The sequence below is a fragment of the Saccoglossus kowalevskii genome, chromosome 13 (assembly GCF_978046115.1).
Source record: "Saccoglossus kowalevskii chromosome 13, keSacKowa6.1, whole genome shotgun sequence".
Classification (NCBI taxonomy): Eukaryota; Metazoa; Hemichordata; class Enteropneusta; family Harrimaniidae; genus Saccoglossus; species Saccoglossus kowalevskii.
In genome coordinates, this window is record NC_140653.1 from 21,305,138 (window position 1) to 21,320,899 (window position 15,762).

At 33.0% G+C, this 15,762-nt stretch overlaps 1 protein-coding gene across 2 annotated transcripts; it reads left to right on the plus strand.

Moving 5' to 3' along the window:
- Positions 1–54: 54 nt before the first annotated feature.
- On the plus strand, positions 55–15,576 carry LOC100378702 (dynein axonemal assembly factor 4-like). Of its 2 annotated transcripts, none has more exons than XM_085507056.1 (11): positions 55–277; positions 5,215–5,365; positions 6,234–6,367; positions 6,517–6,658; positions 7,135–7,233; positions 7,748–7,872; positions 8,693–8,793; positions 9,315–9,395; positions 11,286–11,358; positions 13,121–13,226; positions 13,850–15,576. In XM_085507056.1, exons 1-11 carry the CDS (start codon positions 155–157, stop codon positions 13,984–13,986), a joined length of 1,272 nt encoding a protein of 423 aa, XP_085363182.1. In that variant the 5' UTR covers positions 55–154; the 3' UTR covers positions 13,987–15,576. The 2 variants fall into 2 exon arrangements, with proteins under 2 accessions (XP_085363182.1, XP_085363183.1); XM_085507057.1 differs by having other exon boundaries at positions 7,138–7,233.
- The last annotated feature ends 186 nt before the right edge of the window (positions 15,577–15,762 follow it).

A 15,762-nucleotide genomic window follows, 5' to 3' on the forward strand; every position in this document is an offset into this window, starting at 1 on the left:
GCTGCTTTACAATGTTTTCTACCATTGGCTTGAAATATCATGTGACTCGGCGCCATATTTAATTCATTAGTCAGCATCATCAAGACAACATACTTCGGTGATGTAACCTGCTGCGTTTGTTTCACAGTCGAGTAAGAAATTTCCTTTTTACATCATGCCACTGGCGGTAAAGGATTATACATGGGACGAAACAGAAACTACTGTTCACATAGTAGTGCCATTAAAAGGCGTCAAGGCCAACAAAGTTGACATTTTTTCCACAGACGAGTATATCAAGGTCAGTACGTTTCCGGTATGCATTACAGTTACGGGTCCGTTAAACTTCCCATTCAACCGAGTCTGTGTTTAAAAGTAAAAAAAAAAATCTCAGTGTACATGAGTGAACGAGGTCTGTTTACACAGATCTAAGTACATGTTGTATTTGGCGATCATTGTCTTTGCAGCAACCGTGTAGCGATTTATTGAAGAAAGTGATCACAGTTCTCATGTTGTCATGGTGATTTCAAGATCAGGTTCCTTTTTAGTAACCGTAACTCGAATGTTTGCGCTTGATTTTACAGAGTAATATTACAAGGGTAAATAATAAAAGATATGAAGGACATGTAACTTTCAACCTTATGCGGTATGTGTATTCTTCAGAACTGTTGCTCTTGGTTTTTACTGTAGTTTACTACATAACGACAATTTTATTAACTCATAACAACCGACTGAAGGAGGTTAAAGGTTACAACAACAACAAAAATTACAGAAAAAAATTAATCAAATTACAATGGCTAATAGTTTAAAGACAACCAAAAACAGAAATGAATAGGTGTAAAAAAAAAAAAAAAAAAAAAAAGTTAATGACTAAGTAGGTGCTGCTGTCTAATAGCAAAGCTGTATTTCAGATATTGTGCCAGAGGAATTGCTAAGTTATTATTTGACATTATTTTTATGAATTTATTTTCAGGTGTGAGATTAGTAAAGTCAGGAATAATCTTTTCAGCTTCATTGTATAAAATGCCCCTCTCTTTACTATATACTGGGCATATTATGAATAAGTGATGTTCATCTTCAATATCATTTTTATTACACAATTTGCAGATTCTGTCGCTACTTTTGATTCTGTTGTCTTCCTTTTTCAATTTATAAACTGTGATTGCTCAGTCTGAATTTAGTTAGGGTACTTTTCAGTTCTTTATTTTTTAGCTTAATTAAGTAGTTTTCCAAAATGAAGTTTGTTTTAAATTTTTTGTAAGTCCTCAGTTTGTTTTTTGTATTAGTGTTTTGTCTGTTATCATCAGTAATTGAATTAATCCAATGCTTTATAAATACATTTTTTATTTTATCATATATCCGTGACATTTGTGACGATTATAGCTCATTATTGTCAATATCTGATAGTGTTGTATTTGTAGATTTCAGTACTGAGTTAAGTTCATTGTACCACTTACTTTTTATAGTCTTGTTAAGTAGGAAGGCTTCCTTAATAATGGGGTTTTGAATTTTGTTTAGGTGGTTTGTATATTTTATTAACTGTTTTTTAATGAATAAATCGATAGGATATCTACCCAACTCACTATAAATTCTCAATTTCGGAGTGTTTTTTGAAACGCCGAGGATGAAGCGATAAAAGCTGAGGTGTACATCTTCTATAGTAGAGTTGAATGAACTTTCTTCAGCCCATACTTCACATCCATGTAGGGTTATTTCACCCATTGTTGAGTACATTGTAATTGCAAAACAAAACAAGAGAACTGGTGATGGTTGTAGAACCATAACTGCCTCAGCTCAAATATTCTTATACCGGGGAATGTGAAGGGAAATGTATTGTAGTGTTACCTCTGTGAAGGACAATATGGGAGTTGACTTAAATGACTGGTAGAAGCAAGGCTGGTCAAATTTCGCGAAATAGTAGTCAGAATTTGCAGATACGCAATCGACACATTGTGGGATATCAAAATATGGATGATAAACAGCAAGTGATATTTCCAACATACTCGCACATATCCGTACATATCATCCTGTCTTATCGTGTGTGGGCAAAGCTGTCGTGCACACAATCAGAAAAATATGTTATTGTTATTACTGTAAATAATTATGAACAATAAAAACTGAAATTCAGAAAAACTATGAACAGTTAATAAGGAAAATATGTGATTTGCTGTACAGTTTCCAGAAAATTATTACAAGTCCCAGAAGTGCCTATGAGTCGTCAAAACATACAGTTTGGTGACAGTTGGGAATGATACCAAGATTTAACAATTTCTTGAGAACATCGCAATGTTTTTTTAACACATAAAACGGATGTGCATTGGTCGAATTTTGTATAGTTTCACCAGGCATACATGTACAAGCACCTGTATATATTTTGACGATAAACCCCTCATTGAGATTGTGAAAATACAAACAAGACATTTAACTTTCTTGATAGTAACAAGTAAGTGTTGTATAAACCCGAATGAAAAGTCTGGAGTCACGGCGAATACTTCTAGTGAGTCACCCCTCTAAAATCGTCATTACTGTGCCAATGACATTGAACTTTGCTCTTCCATAAAGCAGCAGTTTTCATCTTCAAATAGTCAAAATAACCTTGATACCCTGGCGAAGCATGTCTATTGTTTCACAACGACTGCCACAAGGGATTTTCGTGGCAGCATTTCTTGTATTAATTTCCATTGCACAAAAAAAGTAGCAAATACTGTTACTGAAGTACAGAATTTGCATGATTTTTTTTCTCTCCGGCCATTCACGCAAACTGCAAACGACGTCTTTTACCTCATCCATAGTTGTTGACACTTAGCAACCGCCTTGATGGATGTATGTATTGTGACGTATTTTGACTCCGGATTCTGACCTTGCGTTCCGGCTACATGTACTGCCCTTTCATACCAATTCAATTTCCTTTCATTATTGCATCCAAATGTCATGATATTTAAAACCAACCTTTATTTCACAGTCACTTTATTTTTCACTTTTCTAAAATTATTTTACTGATCAAAAGACTTTTCACTCCCATCATGCAATCTCCCATAGTACTTTCGCAGACACAGTGGCGATCGCCAACATATCTACAAATAACCTCGCTCTCAGGAGCTGAGGAAAAAGCCTACATGTACATGTATGCAAGTTTTCATATCCAGCTAAATCAAAACTGGGTTGTCATTCCAGATGGGGAAGGTTTCTGTAACCAACAATGTTTTTACAGTTTTTTGTGAAAGATGATCAACAAGTTTTTTAACATTCTTCATAAGATATGTGACAAGTTAGTTTTGGGACTTGTAGACTATATAAAAAAAATGCATAACAATGCATTTAATTTACACAATAATAAGGTTCCCACAACAAACAAGTCAATATAACTGTGTTATTTTATACTCGTCAAAATGGAAATCTATGGTTAAGTGGGGAGGTACTCACTGGACATATTCCTTAAACTACATTACCGAAGGATGCCTACACTGTTAATAAAAACAACAAGAGCAATATGACCAAATCATATCCTCCAGTGAGAGTCTTTCAACATAATGCATGACTAAAGTTCACAAGAAATTAAATATACATATATTATTTGAAAAAACAGTGGAAGAATGATATCCATAATGACAATAGAAAGCAAGTTGGTTCCTCCAATAAGTCAAGGATATACAGAATGGTTAACAAATTTAACGCAGAAATTCACTTTCTTGATATCACTAATCATAATGTTCAGCAATGTATCACCTTAACTAAATTTAGAGTTAATAATCATTGTCTTAAAATTGGAAATGGCAGACATATACAGATTACAGTTAATTCTTGAACATGTGACCACATGTACACAAAACGGAGTTAAGGATGAAAAACACCTTTGTTATGAATTGTCCAGCATACAGGGCAAATAAACTGCATTTAATAAAGCAGAAATTCCCATAATAATTATTTTGGAACCAGTAGTGAGAATGATAAATTTATTTCCATTATAAGCAACAAATGTATGCCAGTTTTATTACCATACAGTAACTGTGTTTTGAATGCGTTTGGAACATTGTTTGTCTTTTCTTTGCTTTTGTTTTTTTTGTTATCTTTGATCATTTTTGTCTTCCTTAGGAGATATTATGAGTTAATAAACATTATTATACATTGTTGTCTTGTACTGCTGCTCTATGGTTTCAATATCATCTCCCATTAGATGGAATCACCCAATCAGTGATATTAAAATAATTACCATCTAAATGTACAATGAAAATTTAACGATACACACTAGCAGCTTAGTATGCAACAAAATATCATGGAAAGGGAACTTTTTTTTTAAATGTTTTTTTGCGCCTGGCAACAGTTCTGGACATTGAATGTCACTGTTGTCTCTCCTGACTTTTTTTATATGTGCAAGTTGCAAGTGCTGACATATACATATAGTGCATTTTTGCCACAGAAGCAATATTCATGTTTTGGGACTACACACATGACGGCTGTTTAATGCGCTATCCTGATAGTATGGAATTTCTCACATTCTTAGTCACTGGGAGTGTGGAATTGTACTTTGTGATAGTATGGAATTTCTCACATTCTTAGTCACTGGGAGTGTGGAATTGTACTTTGTGATAGTATGGAATTTCCCACATTCCTAGTCACTGGGAGTGTGGAATTGTACTTTGTGATAGTATGGAATTTCCCACATTCCTAGTCACTGGGAGTGTGGAATTGTACTTTGTGATAGTATGGAATTTTCCACATTCCTAGTCACTGGGAGTGTGGAATTGTACTTTGTGATAGTATGGAATTTCCCACATTCCTAGTCACTGGGAGTGTGGAATTGTACTTTGTGATAGTATGGAATTTCCCACATTCCTAGTCACTGGGAGTGTGGAATTGTACTTTGTGATAGTATGGAATTTCCCACATTCCTAGTCACTGGGAGTGTGGAATTGTACTTTGTGATAGTATGGAATTTCCCACATTCCTAGTCACTGGGAGTGTGGAAATGTACTTTGTGATAGTACCAGTATGGAATTTCCCACATTCCTAGTCACTGGGAGTGTGGAATTGTACTTTGCGATAGTATGGAATTTCTCACATCTCTAGTCACTTGGAGTGTGGAATTTGCAATAGTATGGAATTCCTCACACTCCAAGTCACTGGGAGTGTGGTGGAATCACCAGTGTGGAATTAATCTCACATGTGCGAACATGAAATGGTTTTGGTAAAATGTTCTCCAATACATTTTAAAACATTATTCATACTCTTCTTTTCCAGGTTAGTTTCCCTCCTTATATATTTGAAGTTGCTCTCTTTGAGCCAGTTGATGATGGGAAAGGCTCAGCTCAAGTTGGTAACGGTGCCATCAAATTTGATTTAGTCAAACAGGAACCAAGAATATGGACACGACTTACATCAGTACAATCAGGTAAGTAATTATATATTTCTAACCGAGTTTAAAGTTTGTTTACTCATTTATGAGTTGATACTGTGGTGTCTTTAATTCCTGTACATCAAACCTGTAATATGGCCAGCAATGCGAATAAATTACTATAGTGAAGTACTTTATTTTCGCTGAAAAAAACATTTTGGCTGTTTTGTGTAAAGTTTATTTCTGCTGATTTTTGATCAGTTCAATGTAAAATATAGGGGAAAAGTAGTTTTGCTGGATTTTATTTTCACTGATTCAGTGAAAATAAAATATTTTACATTATTATAAATCTCACAACAATAGACTAAGAATTCATCTTTTTGCAAAACATTCAAAAGTGTTACAAATGCGTTTTATCTTATTTATTTGGAAATTGTTTGCTAAGTTTACATCACATTTGAACACTTTCTTTTGTTCACATCAGACACAGCATACAGTAAAAATACATTCCCTGTCACTGATCGCTTATGTACGTACTGTGCAATACGTCTTTCGTTGCCATTTTGTACTGTTATCTCTCAATAAATTATTTCTACAAGCAGAATAACAATGTATATTAATAAGGTTATAACAAGAATATGACAAAGTATGCACTCGGGCATAACAGGAGCACATCAATTTATGCTATATACATGTATATGTCAATACGATCCCCCATACTGCCTTCAGGCATACTTTTCGGTATTCTCGTAATAACCTCATAGTACCCAGATTAGTATATGTATAAACTGTGTAAAGAGTATCTGTGTATTTTTCTAGAAATTCCAATTAGTGTTTCCCAACCTCAGAAAAAATAAACTGACAAGGTAATCCACTCATATTATTTTATCAAATAAGGAGAGCTCCTTTGTATTTTGCATTATAGGTGACAAAGATGTCATGAAAAGTAAAAGACAGGCTGCTGTAGAAGCTGCGCATGCCAGGGCTGAGCAGGAAAAAAATGACAAAGCTGTTAAGAAACGTGAAGCTGAAAGATACTCTGTTAAGCAACAGATGGAGGTACAAAAAAAATACCATTCTCTTATGTTGGTGCGCCCTCTATGGTGGTTATATAAAAGTCTTTCTGATTTTTTTCTTTAGACGTTGTTGTAAATTTCTGAGTATCTTTATTGTTATTCAAATTTTTTATTCTACAATGTATTAAATAGCTTGAAGCACAAGAAAAACAAAAGTTGGATGAAGCGATTGATATGGAAAGAACAAAGGCCATGGCTGAGTTGGAAGAATGGAAGGAAAAACAACAATCTGAAGAACTTGCAAATGAAGTTGAAGTCAGTGATGATGATAATGGTATGAATTAATTTTGAATGGCTGTGATTGTAGCGCTGCGTCTTGTTCGATATGGGACTTGTGGAAAAAAATACAAGCCGTGTAAAATACTAATGTAATGTAAAATACTGTAATTAAAATAAATGTTTGATTACATGGAATTCGATCACACAATCACCACCCTTTAATTCTAATATAGATTCGTCTCTCCGCAGTTAAACATTGCGTTCCCTTAACTTAATGTTGAAAAATATGGCAACATTCACTGGGGACTGTAACAAATACCATGTGCTATGCTTTTCAGAGATGGAGATATGCTCCAGGAATGTTATGACCAAAATATGGTTTATTTAAATGCATGGAGCACTTACATACAAATTGTCAATTTTAGAAAGTAGTAGACAGCTCAAGTAGCAATGTAATTTAATTGTTGGTTCTCAGAGATCTTGAATCAGTATACGTCTATATGTAACATGTTTCTTTTAAATTAATTCCAGAAGACAGTGATAAAAACATTTTTAATGAAGCTGGCATAGTAGCAAATGAGACGGACATTTCAAGGGAGCCCCCATCAGTTGCACCCAGATGCATACCAGGTATGTATAAACATTCAGATGAGAGAAAATATTATACAATAAAAGTTAATATTTATGCATAAGTGTTAGTTGTACTTTGTGGTTTCTATGGCCTTTGCAGAATAATCTAATGGCTGTGACTTGGCTGTGCACATATATGAAGTGAACTCGTAGTTGATACATTCTTACATATACAATTTATATCAGTAGACTGTTATCGTTGTTACTTGCTATAACCTGGGTAAAATTTATTCTTTTTTTACACAACATGTAAGCAAATGCTGAATGACCAAGATCTTCAAAAAAAAATAGTTGATAAACGTAAATTAGTTATTTGCCCTGGAATGTTGAAGGAATAAAATTAATAAGCTAAAATAGTAAATATTCAAATTTTCTCAACAATCATAATAATATTAATTGTATTCAAAGCACTGATTATCTTTTCTCTCTCTTCCTGAAATATTAAAATAGCTGAATGAATATTTGAAAATGAATGAACATGGAGAGATAAAGGTAGAGTTCTGTTTCTTTTCAGGTTCTGAAAAGACCGGTAAGGCACCTACCCCGGCACCAAGAACAAAAGGATCGATTGAAATCAAATTTACACCTCGTGTATTCCCAACTCCACAACGTGAATCACGAAAAGCAGATGAAGATACGGTTAGTGATACTGATACTAATGTTTACGGCAGTTCTGAGAATTATTTGCATAGTCAGTCTGCAAGATGTTTCGTAACTTTGCAAAGCACTTTGGCTGTTGCTTAGTTCTAGACTTAGTGGCTCTGCTTGACAGATGGTGTGCTGTGTGTGTGATTCATTCTCCCATAGGGTGATCAAATTTATGATTTGCAAACTTGGTGTCTTTATTCAATAACCATTCTTTATTTCTTGTTTATTTACATTGTATGTAAGTCAAGAAACATTAAAACACTTCAAAATAACCCCTTCATATATTCTAATGAACACGCTTCATTTTGTAAAACTTCACTTCACCCTCATCTAGTCTGAAAATGGAATGATCCAAACTGTGCGTTTGTCAATGTGATGACACCGTCAAGTCTACATTGGATAAAAACCAAAGTCATATTACTAACTGACTGTTCGAATAGTTGTCAGAATGGTTGTCATCTCTAATGTTTTTGTATATAATTTCTGAATTTTGTTCTATCTATCTGCTCTGTTCTATTGTAATACCGGTAAGTGAAAAAAGGGGCTGTGACATGTTTTTGTACACATTCACTCCAAGTTAAATTTACAAAATAATGTAGAACTTCAATAAATATAATACAATAATACAATATAATACATGTTTACAATTTATATTGACTGACAAAATTGGAAACAAAACCTTATTTTGACTGGTTGGCTTTTGGATCAGTACACCAGCATTTAGACAAAAAGCAGACATCAGTGTAGTGACATTTCTGCATTCAATCAGTCTAAAAGTTTTAAAAGTGTCAATTTCTCGTTCGTTAATTAGTGGTTAAAGAAGCAGGCTGAAGCAAGGCGTGTCATTGGAGTTGAGGATCCTGATCTGACTGAAGAAGAAAAAAATCCAGATTTTTTGAAAGATAAAGGAGAGTAAGTATACCAATGAAATGTGATGTTATATCTACTGTTACTTACTTAAGGAAAGAAAAAAAAATCATATCGCATTTGGCATAAATGAGTTTTTACATCTAACCATGTGATGTTATATTTAGCTCAATGAAAACAACAACTTATTTTGCCCTGAAAGAGGCTTTAGCACTATAATTCAGTTACCATGGTTACACGGGAGTAAGATTTTGCTTTAATGTTTGCTTTTATTTCTCCCACAAACAATAAACACTGCGGTTAAAGAGCAGGTGTAGACTGGAGATAAGCTGCAGTGTTCCCCTTGAGTCATTTCTGTACACGAGACGTGAAACTTAATGCTCCTTTCACTCATCTATAAATTACCCATAATTCATTTTGTTATTGACTGTCCCTTGTCACTGTATTGAGGACAGAGAATTATTAATGCAAATAAAACTCTGGTTATTGTTTACATCATGATTGATGAGTAAAAGAAATATAATTATAATACCTAATATTTTTTTTTATTATTATTTTCCCCACAGTAAATTTTACCAGAATGGCAATTATTTAGCAGCGGTAAATGCATACAACCAGGCTCTAAAGCTGAATGGAAAACTACATGCGTATCCTTTTCAATGAATATCACCTGCCGTTCTTATCCTGTTCACTAACTTGATATTTCTTTGTGATCTACAAAAAGATTTGTTAATAGTTGGAAATGTTTAATCTTACAGAGATTAGTTTCATTCATAATTTATTTGATTTTTAAAGACATAATGTAAATTATAACACCCAGTGTTATCTCTAGGGCCTTTAAGGTAGATCTATGTTATTCTAGTGTGCTGTGTTGTTCAGTCATTTGGCTGTTTGTGTTAGACCCAACATCTAGTACCTGTAATAATTATTATGGAAGTAAGCCATGATAATAACATGAATTTCAATGTAGCTGTGAAAACCTACCAGCAAGGCTGAAAAACACAACTTTTTGACATGCTTTGAGTTGCTCCCACTCAGTGTATTCTTTAGTGCAATAATTCTGTTTGTAAATTCATCTACAATATACATTGGAACATAATGCACGAAGCACGAAAAGGGAGTCTTTGCAGTTAGTGTGTCAGTCTGTCTGTGTGTGTGTGTGTGTGTGTGTGTGTGTGTGTGTGTGTGTGTGTGTGTACCTGTTCCACTGATATCTCAAGAAACATACAATGATTTTTTATGAAACTTGGTGCATAGTTGCTCTGGGCCAATGTGCAGATTTGATTAGGTTTTGGTAAAAATCCATGCAAATTAATTACCTAATTTGCATGATAATTAGCTGATTTTTAGCTGTTCCATGACTGTTCCACTGATATCTAAAGAACCACGTATTGGATTTTGATGAAACTTGGCACATAGATGCTCCAAACTAATGCACAGATTTGATTAGTTTGGGGTAAAAATCTGTACAATATTAATTACCTAATTTGCATAATGATTAATCAATTGTCGGCTTTTCCACTGATATCTACTGATAAGTACTAATCATCACATTTCAATAAAACTTGGTACATAGATGTCATAGGACACTGCACAAACCTGATAGTTTTTTTGGTAATATCAGTACATATTAATTACCTAATTTGCATAATTAATTAATTTTCAGCTTTTGATATTTCAAGTAGTAATCATCACATTTCAATGAAATTTGGTACATAGATGTCATAGGACACTGCACAGACCTGATAGATTTTAGGGTAATATCAGTACATATTAATTACCTAGTTTGCATAATTAATTAATTTTCAGCTTTTGATATTTCAAGTAATAATTATCACATTTCAATGACACTTGGTACATAGTTACTTAAGGACTTTGCAAACCCCTGATTAGTTTTTGGGTAAATATTTGTGCATATTAATTACCTTATTAGCATAAATAGTTAATTTTCAGCTTTTTGCCTGATATCTAATCTAAGTACTAATCATCATATTTCAGTGATACTTGCTACGTAGATCTTCTAGGACTATGCAGAGACCTGATTAGTTTTAATTGGATATTAATTACCTAAATGTTCCACTGATATATAAAGAACCACGAATTGGATTTTAATAAAACTTTTAAAGAGAACTATGCAGAGACCCAATTAGTTTTTGGTAAATATTTATGCTTATTAATCACCTAATTAACATAATTAATTAACACTGATAATCAATTACTGATCATCACATTTGAATAAAATTTGGTACATAAATGCTCTAGAGCAATAGACAGGCCTGATTAATTTTGGATTAAAATTTGTTCATATTAATTCTCTAATTAGCATAATAATTCATATTTTTTTTGTTCTGTTCTGTTCATATTAGTTACCTGATTTACATAATTAGTTTTCAGCTTTTCCATCAATATCTCATGTACAAGTAATTTTGAATTAATTTTTAATGTGTCTTCAATACTCTTAGCACACAGGAGTTTTTTTCAAGCTTTCTTTGATTACTACTTGCTTCTTGTTTATGTCCTTAATTTGATAAAAACAGAATATTTTCCAATAGAGCTGCCTGTCATCTTCAGATTGGAAATTTAATGAAATGTATAGAAGATTGTTCAAAGGTAAGTTTTGTTTTTTTTACTTTGCATACATATAAACACATTATGATTTCTTTTATTACAGTTTTATTTCAGCCTTTTTCACAGTATATTTTGATATTCATGCAGTAACAATAGTGAACACTCATCTGGGATTTCGTGAAAACAAATAAATAAATGAGCATCAGTTTATATGCAAATTAGACATGGTGACTGAGCATTTTGCTCAGGGGGATGTAACTCAGTATTGTTATTTTCAAATAGTCTTTCCTCGCGCGGGAGGTTATCTCATAAATTTAGTAGTGATGTAGTCACGCAATGCCAAGAGCTGCGGGTGTAGCTTGTATCGTGTGAATTATTTATACCTTCTCATCTTATGTGTTTCTGTATAAATTTGGCAAGTGTGTACAATATATGTAAATTAGATGTCAGGTGTTACCGCCCATATGAAATTAATTAAAAATAATTTAATCACGCAACAAAGCGCTATTACAATAGGAAATAAATGTTGTCAAAATTAAGATCATGAAATTGCACTTAGTCAAGAACTCCCTTGAAAAATCATGCAAATGACAATTTTAAGTCACCATGTGCCAGATTGAAGAGAATATAACATCTCTTTGAGGAAAATAGAATTGCGAAATTAGTTGCGTCATCATTGATTTCCACAATAATTTTACAATGAATAAACAGAAATGGTCACAAAAAATGCGTACACTTTATTGCAATATAACAAACCACCAGAATAATGTTAACGTTTTTAGGGGAACACAAAATCAAAATCTTCATTGTTGAATGTGTTTGATCAAACAAACTCTTGATGCAAAGCAATTTTCACCATGATGTTTTCTTGCACGATTTGTCCTGCAACAACATCCTTTGATAACTACCGGTACATGTATTCAGAATGCAGTGTTGTACCACGCAATTCTAGAGAATTCTTGAAGGCATTCTAAATTATTGATGTTTAAGTAATTAAGATCTGTTGGAATTGATTTCAGCAAAACAACGACATGATTTTTTTCAAAAAAATGGTAATTAGCAATTTTTAAGTTAAACTGAATATAGAAGAAAGTATTTACTGCCTTTTGCGGTTGTTAACAGGTCATTGTGGAAACATAGTTTACACATGGTTACTATGGTTTATTCATGGTAAAATTCTGGAGTGTACAAGGATTTTACATTTAGTTTTCATGTATTTTATGATATAAACAACCTCATAATCGTGGGATTGGCTTATAATAAAAATGTGGCTTAAAAGTAGGCATTTTAGGCATGACAGTGTATATTTTGACTATAGATATACACCTCGGCCATTCACGTAAGCACATGCACAACTAATAAAGCAAATATGGTACATGTTTGTGGTCATAAATAAATGTGGAATAAATTGTTGTTGTGACACAGTAACTAATTTAATTGCAATCATGAATGATAAACTGAGGAGGGTTAGTTGTCTCTATAGTGCAAAGGTCAAGTTTTAGAATGGTTTGAAATTTGAATTATTCAGAATGGTGTTGTGTCAATACTATAAACCATTTTGGTAAAATGACGTAATAGCGAAATGTTGATTTAACGAATCTCTCTTGTCATTGTTGATTTCTTTGTTTGGCGGCCATTTTGAATTGATAATAAGGTCATAAGCGACATCTTGAATTAGCGAATCAGTTCTCTCGCTAAATTCGCGAAAAAGACATGCACGCGAAAAAGACCTGTATTACATTAACTAGACATTCCTATTTTACTTGTAAATAATTATTGACTTTAATGTTTCTTTCCATATTAGGCAATTGAATTGTTGACGCCCCCTGTAGAAGCTAATGCAAACTCCCGTCTGAAAGCGCATATAAGAAGAGGCACAGCATTCTGTAGGCTTGAACTTTATGTGGAAGGTAAACACGCTTTACAAATCCTTTATTTTCTTTGATTTTTACTAAGATGGGAGAATACATAACTTTGTCATGTGACATAGATAAAACTCGGGTTCACACAGATGAGCCACACTTCATCATATCTCCGCAAGTTTTCCTCAAATATTAAATTGTAAATGTTGTGTGGTGGATGTTGTTCAATCATTTTCGCTAAGTCAGCTCAAGACATACTCTCCAAAAATCATTCAACTTTTTTTCTTGCGTATCACAGACGTGGTGGCAACCCTTGTTTACTTTGCTACATAATAATGACTATGAATGCCAGTCAATGCATGGTCTGATGTCGGCAATTTGAAGTCTTAGTGTGCTGCGAATGTATCAAAACCTTCATTGTAGCGAAACAACCTTAATAATATTCAGAGCTATTGTTGTACATACACTAGCACTGTTGTTAATAATAACTGTAATGTAGCCAAGACTGAAATGATAATAAATATTATTTAATAACACCTTTTTTCATATTTCACAATTATGTAAGTTTAGTCTAAAATTATCAACAAAGTAATAAAAAAAGTTTGGTGGCCAAAAAAAAAAATGAGTGTAAATCTATCATATCACATGTTGTTATTATTCTCTTGTTTCAGGTCTGATGGACTACGATGCTGCGCTGAAAATTAGTCCTGACAATCCAAAGCTGATTGCCGATGCCAACAAAATGAGAACAATTATCCAGAGTTCTAATGAAGCAGGTTATGAAGATGATGTTGATGAGTCAAGTTGACATCGTGAATTTCAATATAGTTAATTTTGTACCAATTTCATCGTTTGTCTGTCCAATGATAATCGTGTACTCAAATGTCATCAATTGAATGTGAAAGTATCCATCCAGCAATGCCAGTCAATGTGTATAGATATAAACTGATCATATCAGTTACTGTTGAGGTGCCTACTTGCCGCTAACTGTGCATGTTGCCAATGTTGTGATGAGTGGCAATGTCGCAAATCTTTACATATATGTGAAGATGTATTGAAGACAAGTTTTATTTCCATTACGGAAATTACTGTAAACCACTTCAATTTTGCAAAATAGTGACAATTGGAAAAGTTTGGATACTATAGACTATAGCGGCTTTTGTGAAATGTTCTCAAGAACGCTTGAATATCACTAAATCATGAACATTTGCTAGTATCGAAAATGAAATGGCTTACAGTGGTACCATACTCGAATACAGTATTACTTGCATGTTATTAATTAATTAACTTTATGCTAAAGCAGTCACTGTGGTGTTGTCATCTGCACGCATACACAGGAATTGAGTCCTGTGTGAAAATAAAAACACACACTAAAAATGCAAATGCTCATGAGTAGATGCTTGTTTTTTAAACAAAGACATGCTATGCCCATCTGCTGTGTGCACCGATGACAACTCCCACGCGTTGACTTATTCTGCACATTCACTTTGTCTGTATTGTCCAAAATATGAAAAATCATGACATTTATTTTGGGGGAATTTTGATCCAGCCAATAGACGAGTGTACTATGAATGAGAAAACTGCCAATTTGATTTGCATATTTTTTGATCACCTGTTGTACTCCAATCAGAATGAAATGTCACATCTCATTTGCATGTTTTTAAATTCCTTTATTTTCTCCTCCAATCAGAAATGACAAGGAAAATCTGATTTGCATAACAAATTAGCATACAGGTATTCATATAGCTTATATGAAGTATTAAAATCACACTTCATAAATCATATACATCAAATATAATGCGATTTTTTATTTCTTTTGGATGCTATATATAATAGTAAAGAAGGTTTGGCAAAATACTATTCTGGTCATATGTCGACAGGGTACTGATAATTGATGGTACAGTAAAAAACACAAGAAAGCTGCGTGTACTGTTGAATATAATGTATAAATAATGGTAGTTGGTAGTTCTTGGTAACTATTAAATATAATCATAATTGTGTTTTGTCTGGTTGTATTGATTAATTTAATACCAAGGACCTTTTTTTTATATATATATTATTGATGATACCAAGAGTGAGATACAAAAAAATGGAATTGAATGCTCATTTAATGGGACTAATTTATTTTTTTATTTATAGGTTGTGTGCATGTTAAGGTATTTCAAGGTTATCAATATCACCTTTTGATGGGTGATGTCATTAGCTGTATTATTCACAAATCAAAAGTTTTATGTTTTTTTTATTTATTCTTGCTAAATTATGATAATTGTGATTTTGTTGATTTTTTTAAAATAATTTTTAAAATATTTGATGGAATGTATATTTTTTTGTATTTGTATGCTGAAATTGTGTGTATAATATTTTTTTAATAAAGTGTCATATTTGTCCTAAAAGTGAATTACTTTTGACCCATTACTTTTTATCTTTTGGTGCAGTCATTTAAAAATATGTGTTTTAGATGAAAAAGATTACATTATAATTGCAGCATAGTTACTAGGAAAACATGGTGCACTCCTAAATGGATGGTTCTAAAATTAAAATCCTGCTTTGAGTTGAAACACCAAAAAAAAAAGGGTTCACATGG